At 36.0% G+C, this 21,466-nt stretch overlaps 1 protein-coding gene across 6 annotated transcripts in view; it reads left to right on the forward strand.

The window, feature by feature from the left end:
* Kiaa1109 (KIAA1109 ortholog) overlaps positions 1 to 21,466 on the forward strand; it is a 191,747-nt gene that overhangs the window by 35,238 nt on the left and 135,043 nt on the right. For all 6 annotated transcript variants that reach the window (XM_031376638.1, XM_031376640.1, XM_031376643.1 and 3 more), the window contains exons 16-21: positions 9,026 to 9,181; positions 9,857 to 9,954; positions 11,224 to 11,402; positions 11,549 to 11,655; positions 12,576 to 12,784; positions 19,562 to 19,789. In XM_031376638.1, coding sequence (XP_031232498.1) covers positions 9,026 to 9,181; positions 9,857 to 9,954; positions 11,224 to 11,402; positions 11,549 to 11,655; positions 12,576 to 12,784; positions 19,562 to 19,789 — 977 coding nt within the window. The remainder of the gene's footprint in view (positions 1 to 9,025; positions 9,182 to 9,856; positions 9,955 to 11,223; positions 11,403 to 11,548; positions 11,656 to 12,575; positions 12,785 to 19,561; positions 19,790 to 21,466) is intronic.

The raw sequence follows: 21,466 nt of genomic DNA on the forward strand, positions 1-21,466 counted from the left end.
TCAACTCATTCTCCTGGCCCTCTGGGCATTCCTCCTGTCTCTCTCCATACCAGATCCTGCCCTTCCTTTCCCCCTCCACCCTCCCCTCTCCCACCCAGCTTGCTCCCTCCTGCTGCCTCCCATGATTATTTTGTTCCCCTTCTAAGTGGGTTTCAGGTATCCACACTTGGGCCTTCCTTCTTGTTAAGCTTCCTACTGTCTGTGAGTTGTATCATGGGAATTTTGAACTTTATGGCTAATATCCACTTATCAGTGAGTACATACTATGAATGTCATTTTGGGTCTGGGTTATCTCATTCAGGATGTTTTTTTTTTTAAAGATTTATTTTTATTTTATGTGTAGGAGTACACTGTAGCTGTACAGATGGCCGTGAGCTATCGTGTGTGGCTGCTGGGAATTGAACTCAGGCTCTCTTCAGGCTCGCTTGCTCCGGCCCCGCTCGCTCCAGCATAATTCACTGTAGCTGTCTTTAGACACACCAGAAAAAGGTGTCAGATCTTATTATGGGTGATAGTGAGCCACCATGTGGTTGCTGGGATCCGAACTCAGGATCTTTTGGAAGAGCAGTCAGTGCTCTTACCCACTGAGCCATCTCACCAGGCCCCAGGATATTTTTTAGTTCCATCCATTTGCCTGCAAAATTCATGATGTCTTTGTTTTTAATGGCTGAATAGTATTCCATTGTATAAATGAACCACATTTTCTGTATCCATTCTTCTGTTTAGGGACATCTGGCTTGTTTTCAGCTTCTGGCTATTACAAATAAGACTGCTATGAACACAGTGGAGCATGTGTCCTTGTGGTATGGTGGAACATCTTTTGGGTATATTCTCAGGAGTGGTATATCTGGGTCTTCAGGTAGAACTATTTCCAATTTTCCAAGGAAGTGCCATATTGATTTCTAGAGAGGTTATTCCAGTTTACAACCCCACCAGCACTTCCTTTCTCCACATCTTTGCTAGCATGTTCTTTCACTTGCGTTTTTTGATCTTAGCCATTCTGATTGGTATAAGGTGTAATCACAGGGTTGTTTTGATTTGCATTTCCCTGATGATTAAGGATGTTGAAGATTTCTTTAAGTGCTTCTCAGCCATTTGAGATTCCTCTGTTGAAAATTCTCTGTTTAGCTCGGTACCCTGTTTTTAATTGGGTTATTTGGTTTATTGGAGTTTAATTTCTTGAGTTCTCTGTATATTTTGGATATTGGCCTTCTATTAGTTATCAGGGTTAGTGAAGATCTTTTCCGAGTGTGAAGACGGCTGTTTTGTCCTATTGACAGTGTCCTTTGCCTTACAGAAGCTTTTCAGTTTCATGAGGTCCCATTTGTCAATTGTTGATCTTAGAGCCTGAGCTATTGGTTCAGGAAATTTTCCCCTGTACCCAATGTGTTTGAGGCTCTTTCTCACTCTCTTCTATTAGATTCAGTGTATCTGGTTTTATGTGGAGGTCCTTGATCTACTTGGACTTGAGCTTTGTACAGTGGATCAATTTGCGTTCTTCTATATGCAGATCACCAGTTAGACCAGCACCATTTGTTGAAGATGCTTTCTTTTTTCCACTGTATGGCTTTGGCTTCTTTGTTAACAATCACATGTCCATAGGTGAATAAATTTATTGCTGGGTCTTTGATTCTATTCCATTGATTGACCTATCTGTCTCTGTACCAGTATCATGGCGGTTTTTATCACTATTGCTTTGTAGTACAGCTTGATGTCAGGGATGGTGATTTTCACAGAAGTTTTTTTATTGTTGAGAATTGTTTTGGCTATCCTGGGTTTTTTGTTTTTCCATATGAAGTTGAGAATTGCTCTTTGAATGTCTGAAAAATTGTGTTGGAATTTTGATGGGGATTGCATTGAATCAGTAGGTTGCTTTAGTAGGATGGCCATTTTTACTGTGTCTCTGTTTAGCTTCTGTTTCAGTGACCTGTCTATTGGAGAGAGTGGGGTGTTGAAGTCATCTTATTTTTGTGTGTGGTTCAATGTGTGTTTTGAGCTTTAGTAAAGTTTCTTTTATGAGTGTGGGTGCCCATGCATTTGGGGCATAGATATCCATAATTGAGAGTTCATCTTGGTGGAATTTTTTTATATGAGTCCTTTCCCATCTCTTTTAGGGACAGACTTTTGATAACTTTTGATAACTTAGATGTGTCCCTTCCCATCTCTTTTGATAACTTTAGGCTGACAGACTTTTATTAGATATTAGAATGTCTACTCTAGCTTGTTTCTTGGGGCCACTTGCTTGGAAAAAATTTTTTCCAGCCTTTTAATCTGAGAAAGTGTTTGCCTTTTTCACTGAGGTGTGTTTTTTTGTCTGAAGCAAAATGCTGCATCCTGCTTGGGTATCCAGTCTGGTAGCCTCTGTCCATTGAATTGACTCCATTGATGTTGAGAGATATTAAAGACCTGTGATTGTTGGTTCCTGTTATTCTTGTTGTTGGAAGTGGTATTATGTGCGTATGAGTCTCTTTTGGGTTTGTTATGAGCTGATTCATTTTTGTGTTTTCTTTGGTGTAGTTACCCTCTTTGTGTTGTAGTTTTTCTTTTAGAATCCTCTGTATGATGGATTGATAGATAGTGTTTACATTTGGTTTTGTCATGAAATGTCTTGGTTTCTCCATCTGTGATGATTGAGAGTTTTGCTGGGTATATTAACCTTGGCTAGCATTTGTGTTCTCTTAGGGTCTGCATGTTATTTGTTCAGTATCTTATAGCTTTTAGAGTCTCTGTTGAAAAGTCTGGTGTAATTCTGATAGGTCTGCCTTTATATGTTATTTAGTCTTTTCCCCTTACTGCTTTTAATATTCATTCTGTGTACTGTGCATATAGTGTTTTGATTATTATTTGACAGTAGGATTTTCTTTTCCTGTACAGTCTATTTCGTGTTCGGTAGGCTTATTTTATGTTTATGATAGTAGACTTAAGTTACCCCAAAAATTCCACCAGAGAACTCCTAAACCTGATAAGCAACTTCAGCAAAGTGACTGGATATAAAATTAACTCAAACAAATCAGTGGCCTTCCTCTACTCAAAGGATAAACAGGCTGAGAAAGAAATTAGAGAAACAACACTCTTCACAGTAGTCACAAATAATATAAAATACCTTGGCGTGACTCTAACCAAGCCAGTGAAAGATCTGTATGACAAGAACTTTAAGTCTCTGAAGAAAGAAATTGAAGATTTCAGAAGATGGAAAGATCTCCCATGCTCATGGATTTGCAGGATTAGTATGGTAAAAATGGCCATCTTGCCAAAGCAATCTATAGATTCAGTGCAATCCCCATCAAAATCCCAAGTGAATTCTTCATAGAGTTAGAAAGAGCAATTCTCAAATTCATTTGGAATAACAAAAATATCAGGATAGTGAAAAATATTCTCAACAATAAATGAACCTCTGGTGGAATCACCATCCTTGACCTTAAGCTGTACTTCAGAGCACTTGTGATAAAAACTGCATGGTATTGGTACAGTGACAGGCAGGCAGATCAGTGGAATAGAATTGATGAACCAGAAATGAACTCACACACCTATGGTCACTTGATCTTTGACAAAGGAGCTAAAGCCATCCACTGGAAAAAAGACAGCATTTTCAGCAAATGGTGCTGGCTCAACTGGTGGTTAGCATGTAGAAGAATGCAAATTGATCCATTCCTATCTCCTTGTTCAAAGCTCAAGTCCAAGTGGTTCAACGACCTCCACATAAAACCAGATACACTGAAACTAATAGAAAAGAAAGTGGGGAAGAGCCTTTAGCACATAGGCACAGGGGAAAAGTTCCTGAACAGAACACCAATGGTTTATGCTCTAAGATCAACAATAGACAAATGGGACCTCAGAAAATTGCAAAGTTTCAGTCAGGCAAAGGACAATGTCAATAGGACAAAATGGCAACCAACAGATTGGGAAAAGATATTTCTATTATCCTTAGGTTTGATCTTTTCATTGTGTCCTGGATTTCCTGGCTGCTTTGGGTTAGAAGCTTTTGCACTTTATATTTTCCTTGACTGTTGTGTCAATATTTTTTATGTTATCTTCAGTGCCTGAGATTCTCTCTTCTGTGTTTTGTATTCTGTTGGAGATGCTTGCATCTGTAGCTCCTAATCCCTCTCTTAGGTTTTCTATCTCTGGTGTTGCCTTTTTGTGATTTCTTTATTGTTTCTCCTTCTATTTTTAGGTCTTGGACCACTTTGTTCAAATCCTTCACCTGTTTGGTTGTGTTTTCCTGTATTTCTTTAAGGGATTTATTTGTTCCCTCTTTAAGGGCTTCTACCTGTTTGTTTACTCCTGTATATCTTTAAATGAGTTATTTATATCCTCCTTAAAGGTCTCTATTCTTCATGAGATGGGATTTTATTTCAGCATCATGCTTTTCAAATGTGTTGGGGTATCCAGGGCTTACTGTGGTGGGAGAACTGGGTGCCAAAATATTGGCTTCTGTTGCTTATGTTCTTGTGCTTGCCTCTTGCCAACTGGTTATCTCTGGTGTCTTCTGGCCTGGGGGACTGTTTGGAGCCTGCCTCCTTGGAGTCCAGTTGAGGTCTTTGACTTGGGTTAGAGCAATCCTCTTGGGAGGCAGGCAGTACTGCCTCCTGTTTGGGTAGAGGGTGTTGTATGTCCCTGGTTAGAGCAGTCCTCCTGTGTCCCTAGTCTGGGTATTTCTCCTGGGAGACAGGTAAGCTGTGGGATGTAGGGGAGGAGCAGGCACACTAATCTGCCTTTGGTGGAGGTGCAGTTAGGTCGATGGGGATTGCATAGAGGGGAGGGGTCCCCCATCCACTGGGCTCTCTGGGGTCCCAGTTTGGACGGATTTGAGTTTTCAGCTGTGTTCCTGATTGCAGTAGATCTCCTGGGAGACTTGCAGACTTTGGAGTTAAGAGAGGGGCAGACAAGCTGATCTGTCTCAGCAGAGGTACAGATCAGAAGGTCCCAAGGGACAGTTTTAAAACAAAATTTCTTTGTGTGTGTGTTTTATTTTTATTTTCTTAAATTAACTTATTTTTTTACACTCCATATTTTATTCCCCTCCCCATCCATCCTCATACTGGTCCACATTCCATCCCTCCTCCCTGTCCGCCCTTTCTCCACATGGTTGTCCCCATCCCCCACCCCACCTGACCTCTGACCTCCCTGGGGCCTCTAGTCTCTTGAGGGTTAGGTGCATCATTTCTGAATGAACACAGACCTGGAATTCCTCTACTGTATGTGTGTTGGGGGCCTCATATCAGCTGGTGTATGCTGTCTGTTTGGTGGTTGTCTGTTTGGTGGTCCACTGTTTGAGAGATCTTGGGGGTTCAGATTGAGATTGCTGGTCCTCCTACAGGATCGTCCTTCTCCTCAGCCTCTTCCAGCTTTTCCCTAATTCAACAACAGGGGTCTGCAACTTCTGTCCATTGGTTGGGTGCAAATATCTGCATCTGACTCTTTCAGCTTCTTGTTGGGTCTTTCAGAGGGCAGTCATGATAGGCCCCTTTTTGTGAGCGCTCCATAGCCTCAGTAATAGTGTCAGGCCTTGGGACCTCCCCTCAGTTCAGGCTGTTGCTTTTATCAGGCTAGTGGAAAGTAAAGATCACATTGATCAATTAGTTGCTCCCTCTTCTTCCAGCTTGATCATTTCATTTTGATTCTTGTCATCTATGACAGTATACTCAAGTAGTCAAGTATGTTATTCTAGGCTCAGAGTTCCTCTTTAGTTTTCTGTTAGTATGGCTTAAGTCAATGTCATCATAATTAAAAAAGAAAGTAACACTTCTTAGCACATTCATATTTAATGACTATAAAAATATATAGTCTGGGTCTATGAATAATATATTTATTAATTCATCAAATATAGTAGCTTTTATTGATTCAGGCTCTAGAAGTTCAGTCCCACAGAGTCGATCTGATTTACTAGAATAAACAGCTGCTCTGTGGAAATATAACATTTGCTTTACTAAGGTTTACTATATAAATCTTTTTATTATTGGATATTTTCTTTATTTACATTTCAAATTATCCCCTCTCCCGGTTTCTCGCTCCCCTCCCCCAAAACCCCTCTATTCCCATCCCACCTTCCCCTGCTTCTCGGAGGGTGTTCCTCCACCCACACACTGGCTCCCACTTCCTCACCCTCTAATTCTCCTTTACTGGGGCATCTATCGAACCTTCACAGGACTAAGGGCCTCTCCTTCCATTGATGCCTGATAAGGCCATGCAGCTGGAGCCATGGTCCCTCCATGTGTACTCCTTGGTTGGTAGTTTAGTCCCTGGGAGCTCTGTGGGGTCTGGTTGGTTGATATTGTTGTTCTTTCTATGGGGTTGCAAACTCCTTCAGCTCCTTCGGTCCTTTCTCTAACTCCTCCATTGGGGACCCCGTGCTCAGTACAATGGTTGGCTTTGAGCATGTGCCTCTGTACTTGTCAGGCTTTACAGATATACTAGACATAAAATGAAACAATGGCAAACAATATCTATATTGAGCTAGATTTGAACTATGGTGCTTAACACTGCATCTAAGATGGGAGAACATCAGAAATCATTACTAAGCCATTCAGAGAAAACACAGTAAGATTTTTAATAGTAGAAATGGTCTTTATAAAATGAGTTTTGATATAATATGTTAGGTATGATTTACATAACATTTGCCATTTATAAAGCTTATTATATTTTTTTACATATCTAAAAAGTAATATTATTATCTCTGAGTTAAAAATTAGGAACTTGCAGCACAGAATTATTGAGGCAGAATTAGAGGATACATAATATTTGGACTGCAGACTTTGTGCTTCCTATAGCACCTGCCATTAATAATGGTTGTTTATCTTCATCAGAAAGGCTGTGAATGGCAGGAATCATTGATATCCATAGGTCATTAGTTCTGTGGTAGATAGAAAACCTGTAGATGCTTAATGCCTTCTATGAAATGGTATGGGTTCTTGCATGTAGATCATATAATTTTCTGTACATCTTCATTAATCTGCATATTACTTAAAAATATTCATCACAGTGTAGATTTCATAAAAATACTTGTAATATTTGAAATACAATGACAGGGAAAGCTTCTGCATGTTTAGTTCATATACAAATAAAAATATTTTCAACCCACAGTAGATTGAAACTGTGGTTAGTGAGAGATGACTATATTAGTTTCAAACAGGATATGTAGTTTGAATAGGAATATTGAGCCAGGAAGAGTTTATTAAGGAGAAAAAAAGTCAGTCTGGAAAATGATGAATTCCTTTGTTAGAAAGTAAACCTAACTCTCTCTCCCTTTCTCTCTCCTTCTCTCTCTCTCTCCCTCTCCCTCTCTTTCTCTCTCTCTCTCTCTCTCTTTTCTCTCTTTCTCCCTCTTGTGTGTGTGTGTGTGTGTGTGTGTTTAAAGGTAAGCATAGATATAATAAGGAGTGTCTACCCACTGTAATTTTTAAATGAAATAAAGATGTATTTAAAGTAAATTTGATATACTAAAATTTCCCTTTTCTATTAGTAGAAAAGGTTGATAGTCACATACTTTTTATTTATTTATATCCTATTAATGAAGTCAATTACAGTTAAGATTGCCATTTCATTAAGTCTCTTTAATGTGTATGGATGGTAGCTATATGTACATGGCAGCTGATTTTTAAATGAAATCATACATTTACACCTGCTCTCCATAATGATTCTAACTTGTATTTTTTCAATTCAAAGATCCTCTTTAAAAATAAAATGACATTTAATAACCTGTAATTTTCCTTACAGTATTCTCAATTATAAATGCATTCTATTTATGAAGTGCTTACTTGGTGCCATTTATTTGTTAAAATATCACATAAATCATCTCAATTCTTCTAATAAGTTAGGAAAACTGTTTTTTTATACAGGAGAAAATAACACAAATTACATTGCTAATAAAATGAAGCCAAAGCTTGAACTTACTATGGTCTGATATCAAAGTCAAAAACATACCTAATTTTGTACATATATCATCAGAGTTTCTATGTAATATTAGTATACAAAGATGAATTTGACACCTTTAAGAATAGAGCTATTACTCAATGGTATTGATGAGTATATACAATATATACAAGTGATAGGAAGACAGAAGAAAAGGTTGTGGGAAGTGCTGTACACTAGAGCTAGTATTATCAGTCTAGCCTTTGCTTCTAAGTTTAAAAGAAAATTAAAATACCAGAAAGAAACATTGCATGTGTGAACACAGATTTAAAAGCAGCAGTAAGGGACCAGTGAGATGGTTCAGCATGTAACAGTACTTGCTAAATAAGTCTGGTGATTTGAGTTTGATCCCTGTAACCTATGTAAAGGGGAGAGCAGAAAACTGACCCCACAAAATTATCCTCATATGTACACTGTGGCATGATCATGGCCTGACACATACATCACACACAATTATAATAGTCAATAATAATACAATAAAAATTTATATAATACCTTTAATCAACAATTTAAACATAACACATAAGCAAAGATGATTTTTACTTTTAAGATGACCACATTTATTTTTCATTTTTGATATTGTTTATTTCATTGCAGTCTAGAACAGAGGCTGTCACACACTAGGCACTCGGTAGATTTTTATTTCTTGAACAAATGTGAAAAATGTTCATCTGACACTTCAAAAGAAACAGCACTGTTTCTTTTATTTCTTTCTCTCATATATATAAATAATTTTTTTCATATTTTTAAGACAGGGTCTCACTTATGTTAGCTAACCTGGAACTCACAGAGATGTTCTGCCTCTGCCTCCCGGGGGCTGAGATTAAATGGATTCACCACCATATTTAACTGTATTTGTTATTAAGAAAGTTTATTAAAGGGAGATAGTATTCACTTACAAAATAGCAAGTCCCTCATACCCCCCCAAGTGAAAAATAGGTAGAAATAAACATAAGAAGAAGAGGATTCAAAGAAATAGGTGTACAAGTATAATGATTCTTTTTCTTTAATGTGCAAAAGAATTTTTGAGAAACTAGAAAGTGTGTGTGTGTACGCATATGCACATGCGTGTTCAGTTGATTTTGCTTTTTGTTTTCTACTCTTATATTTTTAGATCTAATTCAAGACTGGTCTAGTGACAATGCTCCAGACATTTTCTCATTTGTTCCATACACATGGAATTTTAAAATCATGTTCCATCAGTTTGAAATGATTTGGGCTGCCAATCAACATAACTGGATTGACTGTTCCACAAAACAACAGGAAAATGGTAAGAATGCTAGAAATTCGGCTCATCTACTCATTAAGATGTGCCAACAAAAATAATGATAAAGTTCAGTAGATTCCCTTCCTTTCTTTTTCCTCTGTCCCAGAAATCAGATGTTGTGCCCTTGTACTCTGTCCCTTAAGACAAAAATTTGATAGCCTGTGCTGATCAAGCCATCAGGTTTTTGCAGAAAAAGTAAGCTCCCTTCTAGCCACAAGATACGTTTTTGGTCCTGTTAGTGTCTGCCTCCTCAGTAGGTAAGTCAGGTCAGATTATATAAGTGGCACAAAGGTTGCCTACCTGCAAAAACTTAGGAATCAGAAAGCCCTTTTTTCCTCAGTATTGAAAATTTTTCTCTTCACCCCGTTATCCCCATGTCCATCCCCATCCAGTGTTCTACATGGTGAATATCTCTCTTGTGTCAGGTTTTTCAGGGCCATACTGATTGAAGACCTTCTACAGGGTTAGCTCCTATTCACGCCTTCCCTTGATTCTGCTTCTCTCTTCAATCACTTATAACAACTAGAGTTGATTTTCCTATGTTATCTTAGACTAATTGAGAATTGGCTTAGATTTTCATGCTTCCATATAGTTAATCTTATTAATGTGTACATTTAATGTAGTTTTCCCATTTAAATTTTGTTGACATTAAAGCAGATCTACTTTTTCTTTTTACAGTGTATCTGGCAGCGTGTGGAGAGACACTGAACATTGATTTTTCTTTGCCTTTTACGGACTTTGTTCCAGCTACATGCAATACCAGATTCTCCTTAAGAGTACGTACAATTGGTTGTGTTGTTTGTTCCACAGGTTACTAGTAAGTTTGATTTCCCAGAGCTTGTGTGTGTTCCTGTCCATCCATTTCTCCCTTGAGTGTGTAGCATCTGCCAGGGACCAGGAGCTTTAATGTCAGTTACCTCCTCTGTCCTTCTTGTTAACAGCCCCCAAGAATTGACCTAAAATATAAACTATTTTCTTAGAATTCATTTGTGATCTCTTTTATCCTTTTTTTTTTTAATTGTTGGTAGAGCGCCTTTTACCTGAAATGTGGCATAAACAAATTTTATGCTTCCTTCTATTTGATTTCTAGTTAAACCATAATTCAGAGAACAACCTTAAGTACTTTTCTTTAGTTTATCTAAAAGGTAGCAATTATGTACTTCTAAGTTAAAATTTTTTGTGACATATCTAATATTAATGTATGGGTAAGCATTACCAATCACAATACTATTTGAATTATAGTAGTAAAGACAGCAGCAATGATAAGATCAATTAGTACCTATTAACCCTTTGTAAATGAACCAGACACTGTTTTGAGTGCTATATGCTGTATGTTTTTACAAAGCTGTCTTGATGTAGTTACCTGCATTTTTATCTTAGAAAACTAAGATGTATTTGGGCATGATCATATACATTTTAGTATTCAGGACCTAGAAGCAGGAAGATGACAAGTTGAGGAGAATTTGAGCTACATTGATCTATAGGGAGGATGCATAAGAATTGGGAAACAGGTTATGTAAAATTTCATGCAGTTAGTGAGTTGCCAAGTTGAATTTTGAAGCCTGACAATGTAGCTTAAGGTGCAGTATTCTTTAACCACCCTATTCTACTGTGTTATCTGCTAAGAAACTATGCATTAGAATGAGAGAATAGGAGACCCATAAGAAAAAGTGACACTCAACTAATGTCAAGTTCAGAAATTGTAGACCATATTCTACCTGATACTATATTAGAGAAGTTTTGATTTTCTTAAACTGAGTATGATATAATATCTATAAACAACCATCAAAAATAGTCATTGAATTACTATTTGGAAACTCTACATTGCTTTCTGTAATATATTTTCTATATTTTTCTAGAATAATTTAATTTTAGTCATTGTTAAAACTTATTCCTGGGATTTATCTGGCTTTTCAGTATAAATATGATATTTAAAATTTATCACTTGATTTTCAGTTTGTTTTCAAGGTTATTTAGGTAGATTTAAGTGTATATAGTTTGCTAAAATATTTATGTACTGATTATTATTATAAATTATCTTTTAGGGAGAAGATGTTGATCTTCATTTATTTCTACCAGATTGCCACCCCAGTAAATATTCATTATTTATGCTGGTAAAGAATTGTCACCCAAATAAGATGGTTCCTGAAACTGGTATTCCTGCCGAGTGTCAGAGTGGCCAGAAAACAGTTAAACCAAAGTGGCGCAACGTTACTCAGGAAAAGTAAGGGCATAACACAGTGGTTTGAGGATTTTGTGCTCGTAGGTAGAGAAATTCCTTTCAAATAATAAGCTTTATCTGTAACTAGTCTTCTATACAACTAAAGATTAAGTGTCTGAACAGATTTTGTTGTTGTTTATGTTTGGAAGGGCTGGTTGGGTTGAATGCTGGACTGTCCCAAGTGTCATGCTTACCATTGATTATACCTGGCATCCAATTTATCCACAAAAAGCAGATGAACAGCTAAAACAGTCATGTAAGTGTTTTGAATACCATTCATGTTTTCAAACAACTGCTATTTTAATGATACTTTATTGAAGATACAAAAGATAAAATTAATTAACATGTGTATTCTCAAATGCCTATGAATTTGTATCCTTTAACTATATTAGAATAATTGTAGATAATTTTTATTGAGCATTTACTTTGTATCAAAACTGAATCAAGCAGTTTTCTTACTTATATTATGCCATTTGATCCCTATTAGCACTCTGTGACATGGATAATATAATTATGCTTATTTTAGAGTTATAGAGAGATATTTTTCCTAAGGTCTACCAAAGCAAAAGTAGCAAAGCTAAAGTATAAAATATAGTGTGTTATATAGTATATATATGATGCCTAATTGAGTGAACCATTAGTTTTTAATGCACTTTCACAACCATCATGTAGTTTACAGATTATCAAAATAATGTGTTACCTTCCTGAGTGTGGAGAAAGAATTCAGGAGTTCAGTGATTTTTTTATCTTTGTATTTTCTAATTTATTACGTTTCAAAGGACAGTTTTTATAGTTATTAATACTTATGGTAATGTCACAATATTTAAATAACTTTTTACGTGAAAGCAACTTTAATTTAATGCCTAAATAGAGTTGGTGCCTATTGTGACCTGACTTTCTCTTTTAGGGACTTACAATGTTATGTGTAGTAAGAGCTTTCTATTGAGTCTTTTCCCAAATTCTAATTTATGCTTTCTTTATTGTTGGCCTTTGCTTTCTTTATTATTGGTCTTTCAGAATTTTTGTTTGTTTGATAAATAATTCAGATACTATATTATGATTATTTGATTTTATATGAACACAGTGAAATTTTATATAACTTCTTTGAAGAACTTCTAAATAGTCATTTTATTTTTTCCTGGCATACTAATCTTTTCTTCTGTCTATCTATTCCAGTGTCAGAAATGGAAGAAACAATGCTATCTGTATTAAGGCCAGCCCAGAAGGCATCAGAGAGAGTTGTTTCTTCTCCATCTACGTCACCACGTCCTCCTGTTGATCCCTCAGAACTTCCACCTGATAAACTTCATGTAGAAATGGAACTGTCCCCAGATTCTCAGATAACTCTCTATGGACCTCTGTTAAATGCCTTTTTATGTATAAAGGTATTATTTTAGGAAAAAAACCTATATTTTTAGACATATGCTAAGCAGTGATAATAGAAAGTTACTGCCATAATGAATATCTAGTTGGATGATTTAAACAGTTGTTTAGCTATTTGATATATATGCATATTTATATATTTATAAATTATGTATATTTATATATGTATATTATACATAATATACATACACACATATATGTGTGTATATATATGTATATATGTATGTGTGTGTGTGTGTGTGTGTGTGTGTGTGTGTGTGTGTAGAGTCCAGTCTATCCTACCCCTATCCACCCAATGACCAGATTTTTTTCAAGAAAATAATTTTTCATGTTTTTCCCTCCCCTAAGTACTCTTTGATCCTCCCTGCCTCCCTACAAACCCAACTTTACATGTTTTCTTTATCTCTTTCAAAAAAAAAAGCAAATGAACAAAACTAGTAACAAACAGAAAAACCACAAATATAAGAAAAGCATGTGAATACTATTTGTTGTATAAATTCATCACATTTTAATTATCCATATGACATTTTATGGATATCTAGGCTGTTCCAATTTCTGGCTATTATTAATAGAGCATCAGTGCCCATGAATGAACAAGTGTATCTGTAGTAGGATGTTGAGCTCTTTGGGTATATGCTCAAGAGTTGTATCACCTGATCTTGAGGTAGATCTATTCCCAGCTCCCTGAGTAACAGCCACTGTATTGATTTCCGTAGTGGGTCTACAAGTGTGCACTTCACCAGCCATGGATGGGAGTTCCCTTCAGTCCATATTTTTACCAGCATGAGCTGTCATTTTATTCATTTTGGTCATTCTGACTGGGAAAATGAAATCTCACATAGTTGTAATTTGTATTTCCTTGATGGCTAAGAATGTTGAACATGTTTTAAGTGTTTCTTAGCCATTTGTGTTTCATCATTTGAGAACTTTCTATTGAGTCCTATACCTCGTTTTTAAATTGGATTTTCTTGATTTTCAGCTTTTGTACTTCTTTATAATCTAGATACTAAGCCTCTTCCAGGTATTCAGTTGGTAAAGATCTTCTCCCACTCTGTAAACTGGTACATTGTCTGAGAGATTGTGTCTTTTGTCATACAGAAGTCTTTCAGTTTCATTTTCATTGTTGGTCTTGTTGACTGTGCTATCAATGTCCTGTTCAGGAAGTCTTTTCTTATACCAATGAGTTCATTCTAACCTCACTTTCTCTATTAGATTCAGAGTATATGGCCTTATCTTGAGATCCTTAATTTATTTGGACTTGAGTTTTGTGCAGGGCAATTGATATGAATCTATTTGCATTCTTCTACATGCAGATATCCAGTTAGTAATAGTTGCTAGAGGAATAGACGCTAAAGGAAGAAATTGAATAAGACAGATCTATGGATACATTTTTCCCCCCTTCTCTTTCTCCCTCTTGCTCCAGCCCCGCCCTCCGCTCGCTCTGATCCCCGCTTGCTCCAGGCCATAGGTTCTTTATTTGTTTCTCCTTAAGGTTGTGAGCCACCATGTGGTTGCTGGGATTTGAACTCATGACCTCCAGAAGAGCAGCCATTTTTCTTAACTGCTGACCTATCTCACCAACCCATGGATACATTTTAATATATTATAACTAATATAACAGAAGTAACACTTAATATTTGAGCATAATTAGCTAAGATTCCTTTTAAGCTATACTTTACAAATAAAAACTGATTTATCTGAGAGTAATATAAATTATTTAAAACAAATTAAGTTTTAAGTGGCTGTGGACCATATTTTGGAATGAAGAATGAATCCAGGAGGGCTGCTTCCTTTTGGCATAACTTTTCCACTGATGTTGATTAACTGCATAGTAAGATAGCACTTCCAGGTTAATGCCTCAGGTATGGCTAGTCACTTAATATTCCAGGGGCTATTTCTGGAAAAATACTTGAGGACTGACTGTCCTAGAGATATATTTACTCTTTTTATATTCAGATTACATTTTTAAAAATGCCTCCTATAAGTCAACAAGTCTTACTAATTTATTAATTATTTTTAATAAATGCTATAGTCCATCAGATCCTGTTGCATAGCTAACAGTCTTGCTTATGATTAGGGCAACTTTGTGACATCAGTTATATGAACTCCACAAAACTTTTCTTAGGAGTTTACAATCTTGTTTTTATTTTTCTGTTTGATGTAAACTATATCTAATTAAAAAGGGATTCTCTTCAACAGCAGTAGATTACTTGTGACAAAGATGGTTTTTGTGGATCTGATTTTATAGTACCATCCCCTTTCAGTTTTACAACTGCAGAGATTTAGTTAAATGGGAATTTCTTATACGAAACTCTGGCTTAATGAACCAGCGGGCTTCCTGGGGCTCTCTAAGATAGCTTTACCTCTGTGAAGTCTCCCCTCCACATTTTCAATAATGAGAAACTGCACTACGAGAGTCTCACTACCCACCCTGTCCTACACCTGTAGCACCTCCAGAACCACATGCAGCTGGAGCAGGATCTTAGCTGAGGGTCTTGTAATGCCCCCAACCTTCCACCATGGAATGTTAGGAGCCTCATCACCATTACTACAGGCATAGCTATGAGCTGTATCCAGCTTATTTGGTTGCTGTGGCTGTAAACCAACATCTTTTGTAAGTCATCACAGACACTCTGTTTCATGAGTGTATGCCCAAGAAAGTAGCTGCACAGACCACAGTTTCCTGATGTATTACATCTAGTCAGAAAGCAGAGAGAGATGAATGTTAGTGTTCTTGGATGTTCATAGGGTAGTATCACCTACATCCATGGTAGCTCTTTTCTGTCCAGTTAAACTTTCCTGGAAATACCCTCATAGATGAACCCAAAAGTATATACTTTCATGATATTTATAAATTTCATCAAGTTGAAATGAGAGTAACCATCACAGGTGGCTTAAAATTCTAGCTCAATGAGCTGCTAAGGAATCAGTGAGACCATGCGGTAGCTTCTGAGATGCCTTAGGTCTGATTGTAGCTGATGAGATAAAACCATAAGTGCTAAGAGCTGTGCAGAGATTAAAAACAACAAAACTGTGAAGGATATTTATAGTCCTATCCATGAAATGCCCATAAAACTATAGATTTACATATGGGAAATGAGTAAGTTAGTATATACTTTTGCCTTAAGTATAGTGTGTTGCTTTTTTAACATTTTTATTTGAAATATTTTTATGTAGGCAGTCTTTGTAGCAAATGTTAATTGTGCTGGCATTCTTGACTCTCCTGGTGAGAAGTTTCTGCCAGTCTCCAAGATGAAGTGATCCTCTTTCTACTCCAAAAATTTGCCCTATTGCTATATTGTGTTTTGATGTAATTCTTTCTTTGTGGTAACAAAAGTTTGTCTTGCACTGAAAAAAGTTTTAAGATCTGAATGATCTAATAACTTAGAGCTTCTACAAAATATCTAAAGCAAGTTATAAAATATATAACTTGATATTAAATACAAAAAAATTTAGGCAAAAGTTTGTCTAGTTTAGTGAACTCAGTGCTTCTTTTTGTAATTCTTTAAATTTCTGACTTGTGAACTAGAAAGTATAGCATCATGCTGGTAAGAGGATGATGTTCTGTCTTAAGTATCCTTACCTTCTGTTCTGTTGGTATCTTGTTAATGATAGAACTTTAAAACTTTTCAAGGTACGCATTGTCTATATAATTTATGTATCAAGCATGCCAATTCACATATGTAGATGAAAAGTATCAAGATTCATTTAATTTATAAATAATATACAAAAACATTTCTCTATATTTGGTTGTTTTTGAAAAAGGGATGTCAGATCTACAAAAAACACTGGTCCTAGGTTTACCACCATTATAAGGAACTGTAAGAAGAATGCAGGGTGTGTAAGCTTTCAAGTCTCTGAAGCTACTTTATAGAGTAGGAGTTGGATAATGTAACTGTATGAACCCAAAGTCATTCCAGTCATTGAAACCTCACTTCTGTAAGTAATGTCATTAAAAAAAAAATAGAAGCCCCCAGTCATTTCTTCTGTTAACACATATGGTTGTATAATAGTACTATTAACATACTTAGCTTGGTTTACTCTTTCATTTTTCATTAATGAGGAAGACAGACTTGTTCTTTATAGTCATGTCATATGTTAGTGGTAGCAAATAGTCACTGTGGATGAAAGTTTTATGTAGTATGTATGTATGTTCCTTATTTAAAATAGTTTTAATGGTCTTGGGTAGCCCTCCTACCATTGATTTTGTTCTTGTTCTTTGCTTTGGCAGGAGAGGGACTTTTGTTTGTTTTGTTTGTTCTTGTGAGACAAAGTTTTTTGTACTCCAGACTGGATTGAAACTAATCTTGTAGCTTAAGCTGGCCTTGTTCTCAAGCAACCCTCCTGCCTCAGTCTCCTGAGTACTTAGATAACCAGCTGAACCAAAATTCCTGACTTCCTCTTTTTTTCTTTTTTGAGATTAATATAATTACATTTGTCCCTTTCATTTCATTCCTTTAAACCTTCCCAGAACCCCTCCTTGCTCTTTCAAATTCATGGCCTCACTTTATTGTTATTGTATGTACACACACATACACGCACATATAACATATATATATATGCACACACCTATACATATACATTCCTATATGTAACCAATTGGTTACTTTTCCCTGGAGAAGATGATTTCTCAATTTCTTCTGCTCTCAGCATTTCTCAGTTACCTCTACTTCTTTGTGGAGTTTTGAAGCCTCATGGGCTTTTCCTGTCTACTTTTACATGTCCGTTGGTATAATGTCATGTTGGTGAGACATTGAGTGTGGTACTTGACATGGCTAGGAGACACAGTCTCACAACAGACTTCCTGATCTTCTGGTGTTTAAAGTATTTCTGTCCTCTTCTTTAATGTTCCCTTATCCATTAAGTGTGGGAGTGTTTTGCAGATGTGTTTATTGGGACTAGACTCCACAACTCTGCATTTTGATCACTTGTAGTTTTCTGTAGTGCTTACCATCTATTAAAAACTTAAAAAAATTCAAACCATTAGTTTTCTGTTCTCAAAACACACACCATCCTAGTCCTGGACTCAAGTTCAGCAGGTATGTGGCAGCAGGTATGGAGTCCAGACAAGCATGAAGCAGACAGCCTTCCTTGATGAAGGTTGAAGATTGCACTTGCCTGTGGGAATAAGGGCGAATATTTAGACTGCTAGGGATTACGATGGTTTAGTAGTAGTTATAGATTCCCTTTCAATATCCTTGTCTTCACAGCACTAAATAATTAGCTAGGGTTCCAGTACTAGGCATAATTTCCTTCCTGTTGAGCAGGTCTTAAGTCCAGGTCAAGAGCTATTGGTTACCACTAAGGCATGTGTGCTACTACTGAACCTTTAGAATTACTGTGCCGTGCAGGTGCTTGTGGTTCATTGGGGACATCACTGAGTAGGACGGATGGTTGGTTGGTTTGTAGGAAGGTGAGGCTCAGATGTTTGGGCTAGAAAATTGTTAGTAGATAAAAGGACCTGAAGGATTTTTGTCTAGTTCATGCTTGTCTGGACTCCATACCTGCCACATACCTGCGGAACTTGACTCCAGGACTGGGATGGCTTGAGAACAGAAAACTAATGGTTTGAATTTTTTTAAGTTGAACAGTAAACACATTTGTTTTTATAAGTTTACTGTTATAGAGCCTGGGGAAGTGACTTAGTTGGTCATGCATAAGCACCTGAGTGGAATCTGGAGCACCCATCTAAGAAGTCATGTGTGATTGTGTATGGGCTCTGGAAACATCCTGGCTAAGCAGCCTAGTTGAATGGTGATCCTGCAGATCAGTGAGACTGCTCTCAAAGAGGAAGGATAACAGCAGTGGAAGACAGTCAACATCTTCCCTGGCTTCTGCATAGACATGAAATTTAATGTTGGAATTAAGATATAACAGTGTTTAGTTTTCATTCATGTTTTTATCCTGGTTTATAAGGACAGTGATCAAGGTTTTAGGTTGCATCTGAGCTATTTATAGGTGGACAGGACTAGAGAAAAGAGGGAAAGGACTAATTATAGTCTTTCTATTATGTGGGCCAAAAGAATATCCTTTCCTAGGAGAAGGATGTGTGTGGCCTGATATTTGTAACCTAGTCGTAAAATAAGTTTGTCAATAACCAGTGCCAATATGCCAAAATACTGACTTGTTTCTCATACTTAACAATATAACTAACAATGGTGATACTTAACAGATTTGCTTTCAGATTTATTTTCACAGACAAAATAGGTAAAATAAAAATTTATAGTCAATGGGAAAAGAGAACTTCAATCAAAACTAAATTTAAGACAAATTTTATTTAAAAATGTAAGGAAATCAAAATAGTAATACTTTAAATACTTGTATGTAAAATAACAATCAATGAACTATGTGAAAGAAATTTGATAATTGTTAGTAAATTATGCTTTATTTCATTAATAATATAAGCTGTACACTAAGAGCTTCTAGATATTTCTGAGAAATATCCTGACTGGAATATAAACTATATATTTATCTAATTGGACTTGGCCAAGTTAGTTTGCAGTGAATGGATCTGCTTTGCTCTGAAAATTTCCCTGCGATTATCTCATAATTTTGAGAAGCAAAGACTTCAGAGGTATCTTTGAGGACCTAAAGTTTTGTAAATTGCCTATGAGCTTTACTATATTGTATATTTTAATGCAGAATATTTATTTACAAAGAGAAATGCACTTTTTCATATGACTTGAGTAGGCCTGATGCTTTTAGCAAGATGCATATTGTAGAACATAGGGCTCAGAGACTCATCTCTTGTTAATGGCAGCTTGTTTAAATACTTACAGGAAAACTACTTTGGAGAAGATGACATGTACATGGACTTTGAAGAGGTCATTTCAAGCCCTGTCCTGTCACTGTCAACATCCTCCAGTTCTGGGTGGACTGCTGTTGGAATGGACAATGACAAAAGGGAAAATGAAAGTTCAGCCAAGTCAATCCATCCACTTGCTTTGCGGCCCTGGGATATTACTGTACTTGTTAATTTGTATAAGGTTCATGGGCGCCTTCCTGTGGTAAGTGACATATATATATATATATATATATATATATATATATATAATATCTGTCTAGCATAGGAAGCTATATATCTTAGAACTTTACATTTTTAAGTGATTAGGTTTTATTGCATTATGATGAGAAAAGATACATGATTTCAATTTATCTGAATTTGTTAACATTTAAAAATATATTTTAAATAAATAGAATTATATCACATTTTTGTTTCCTTTTTTATTATCCAACTCCTCCCAGAGACCCCCCCTTCCATACCTGCAATACCTTTTGTTTGTTTTTTATTTTGTCATATTCTTTAAAATTTATAAAATATTGTAACAATAAAATGAGTATTATAAAAATTGTTTGATATAAAACAACTATCAATTTAACAATCTTATGCAGATGCTTGTCTACAGCAATACTAAAAATACATATGTTTTTCTCAATATAAATTTTAAATAACTCCAAACATATTAACTGTATATTTCAAAATAATACATCACTACTAGTATTTTCTTAAATGAACATAAATATGTAAAGTCTTTTTGTTTGTTTTGTATTTAGTAGAGTTTAAAATCTTGGCTCTTACTGTGGTACAAGCCCAAAATAAGAACAATTTTTAGATATTGGATTTCATTGTAATAAGGTTGTACTTCAATGACCCTCACTTCACTAAAGGATTTCACCTCTATCTTAAGCTAAGCTGAGAGTTGACAGTTCTGTGCAAAGGAATAAATTGTAGGCATGATTTTTGGATACAGATTTCCTGCTATGGTCAAAGCTATTTGACTTGAGTGAGTGAATTTATTCTCAGCCCTCAGAGAGCAGGTTACATTCATTTAAGAAATGGTGTGTGTATTAAGATGTTCTATCCATGAAGTCATTCACCAGCTGTTTCAGTGAGCAATGGTTCTGCTTGGAGGGTGGCACAGACATTAGGTGAGGGTAAGAATCTGGTTCATTGGCTGTGATGATTTTGAAAAGCATTCATCTCAGAGAAGGAGTAACTTATAAAGTCCCCTTCTTCAAAATTGATACAATAGTTACAGACATCAAGCAAAGAATTCAGTCTCACTCTTTGCTGTTCTCTTATAAGCCACCTCCCAAGTTAATTGTCTATGTTTCTTTTGGCTGTATAAATACATTTGAAATATGTAAACTGTTCTGAAAATCATAGTATAGTGTAAAAACATCAAATAAACAATCATACTAATAGGCTGAGATAGGAGAAGACTGATTTCAAGACCATTATGTGGTACACAGCAAGACACTGTTACGTACAAACAAGCAGAAAGAGTATATGGATTATACAATATTGGGCCTATTTCTCCAATTACCAAATTAGAGAGACCACTGGATTACAGCCAAATTTCTAATTCCTCATATTTTTTATTTTAATCGACTAGGATATGTTGGTAATATTAATTTCTATATTAAGATGTTAAGAAAAAGTAATTGTAACTTCCTGTTACTTTTGTTATTAGAGGTGGAATTAGAGGTGTGAGTTTGTTGAAAGATTACTTTCTTGTGTTTTCTAGGGTGTAGTTTCCCTCCTTGTGTTGGTGTTTTCCTTCTATTATCCTTTGTAGGGCTGGATTTGTGGAAAGATATTGTATAAATTTGGTATTGTCATGGAATACTTTGGTTTCTCCATCTATGGTAATTGAGAGTTTTGCTGGGTATAGTAGCCTGGG

This window comes from Mastomys coucha, unplaced genomic scaffold, assembly GCF_008632895.1.
Source record: "Mastomys coucha isolate ucsf_1 unplaced genomic scaffold, UCSF_Mcou_1 pScaffold17, whole genome shotgun sequence".
NCBI lineage: Eukaryota > Metazoa > Chordata > Mammalia > Rodentia > Muridae > Mastomys > Mastomys coucha.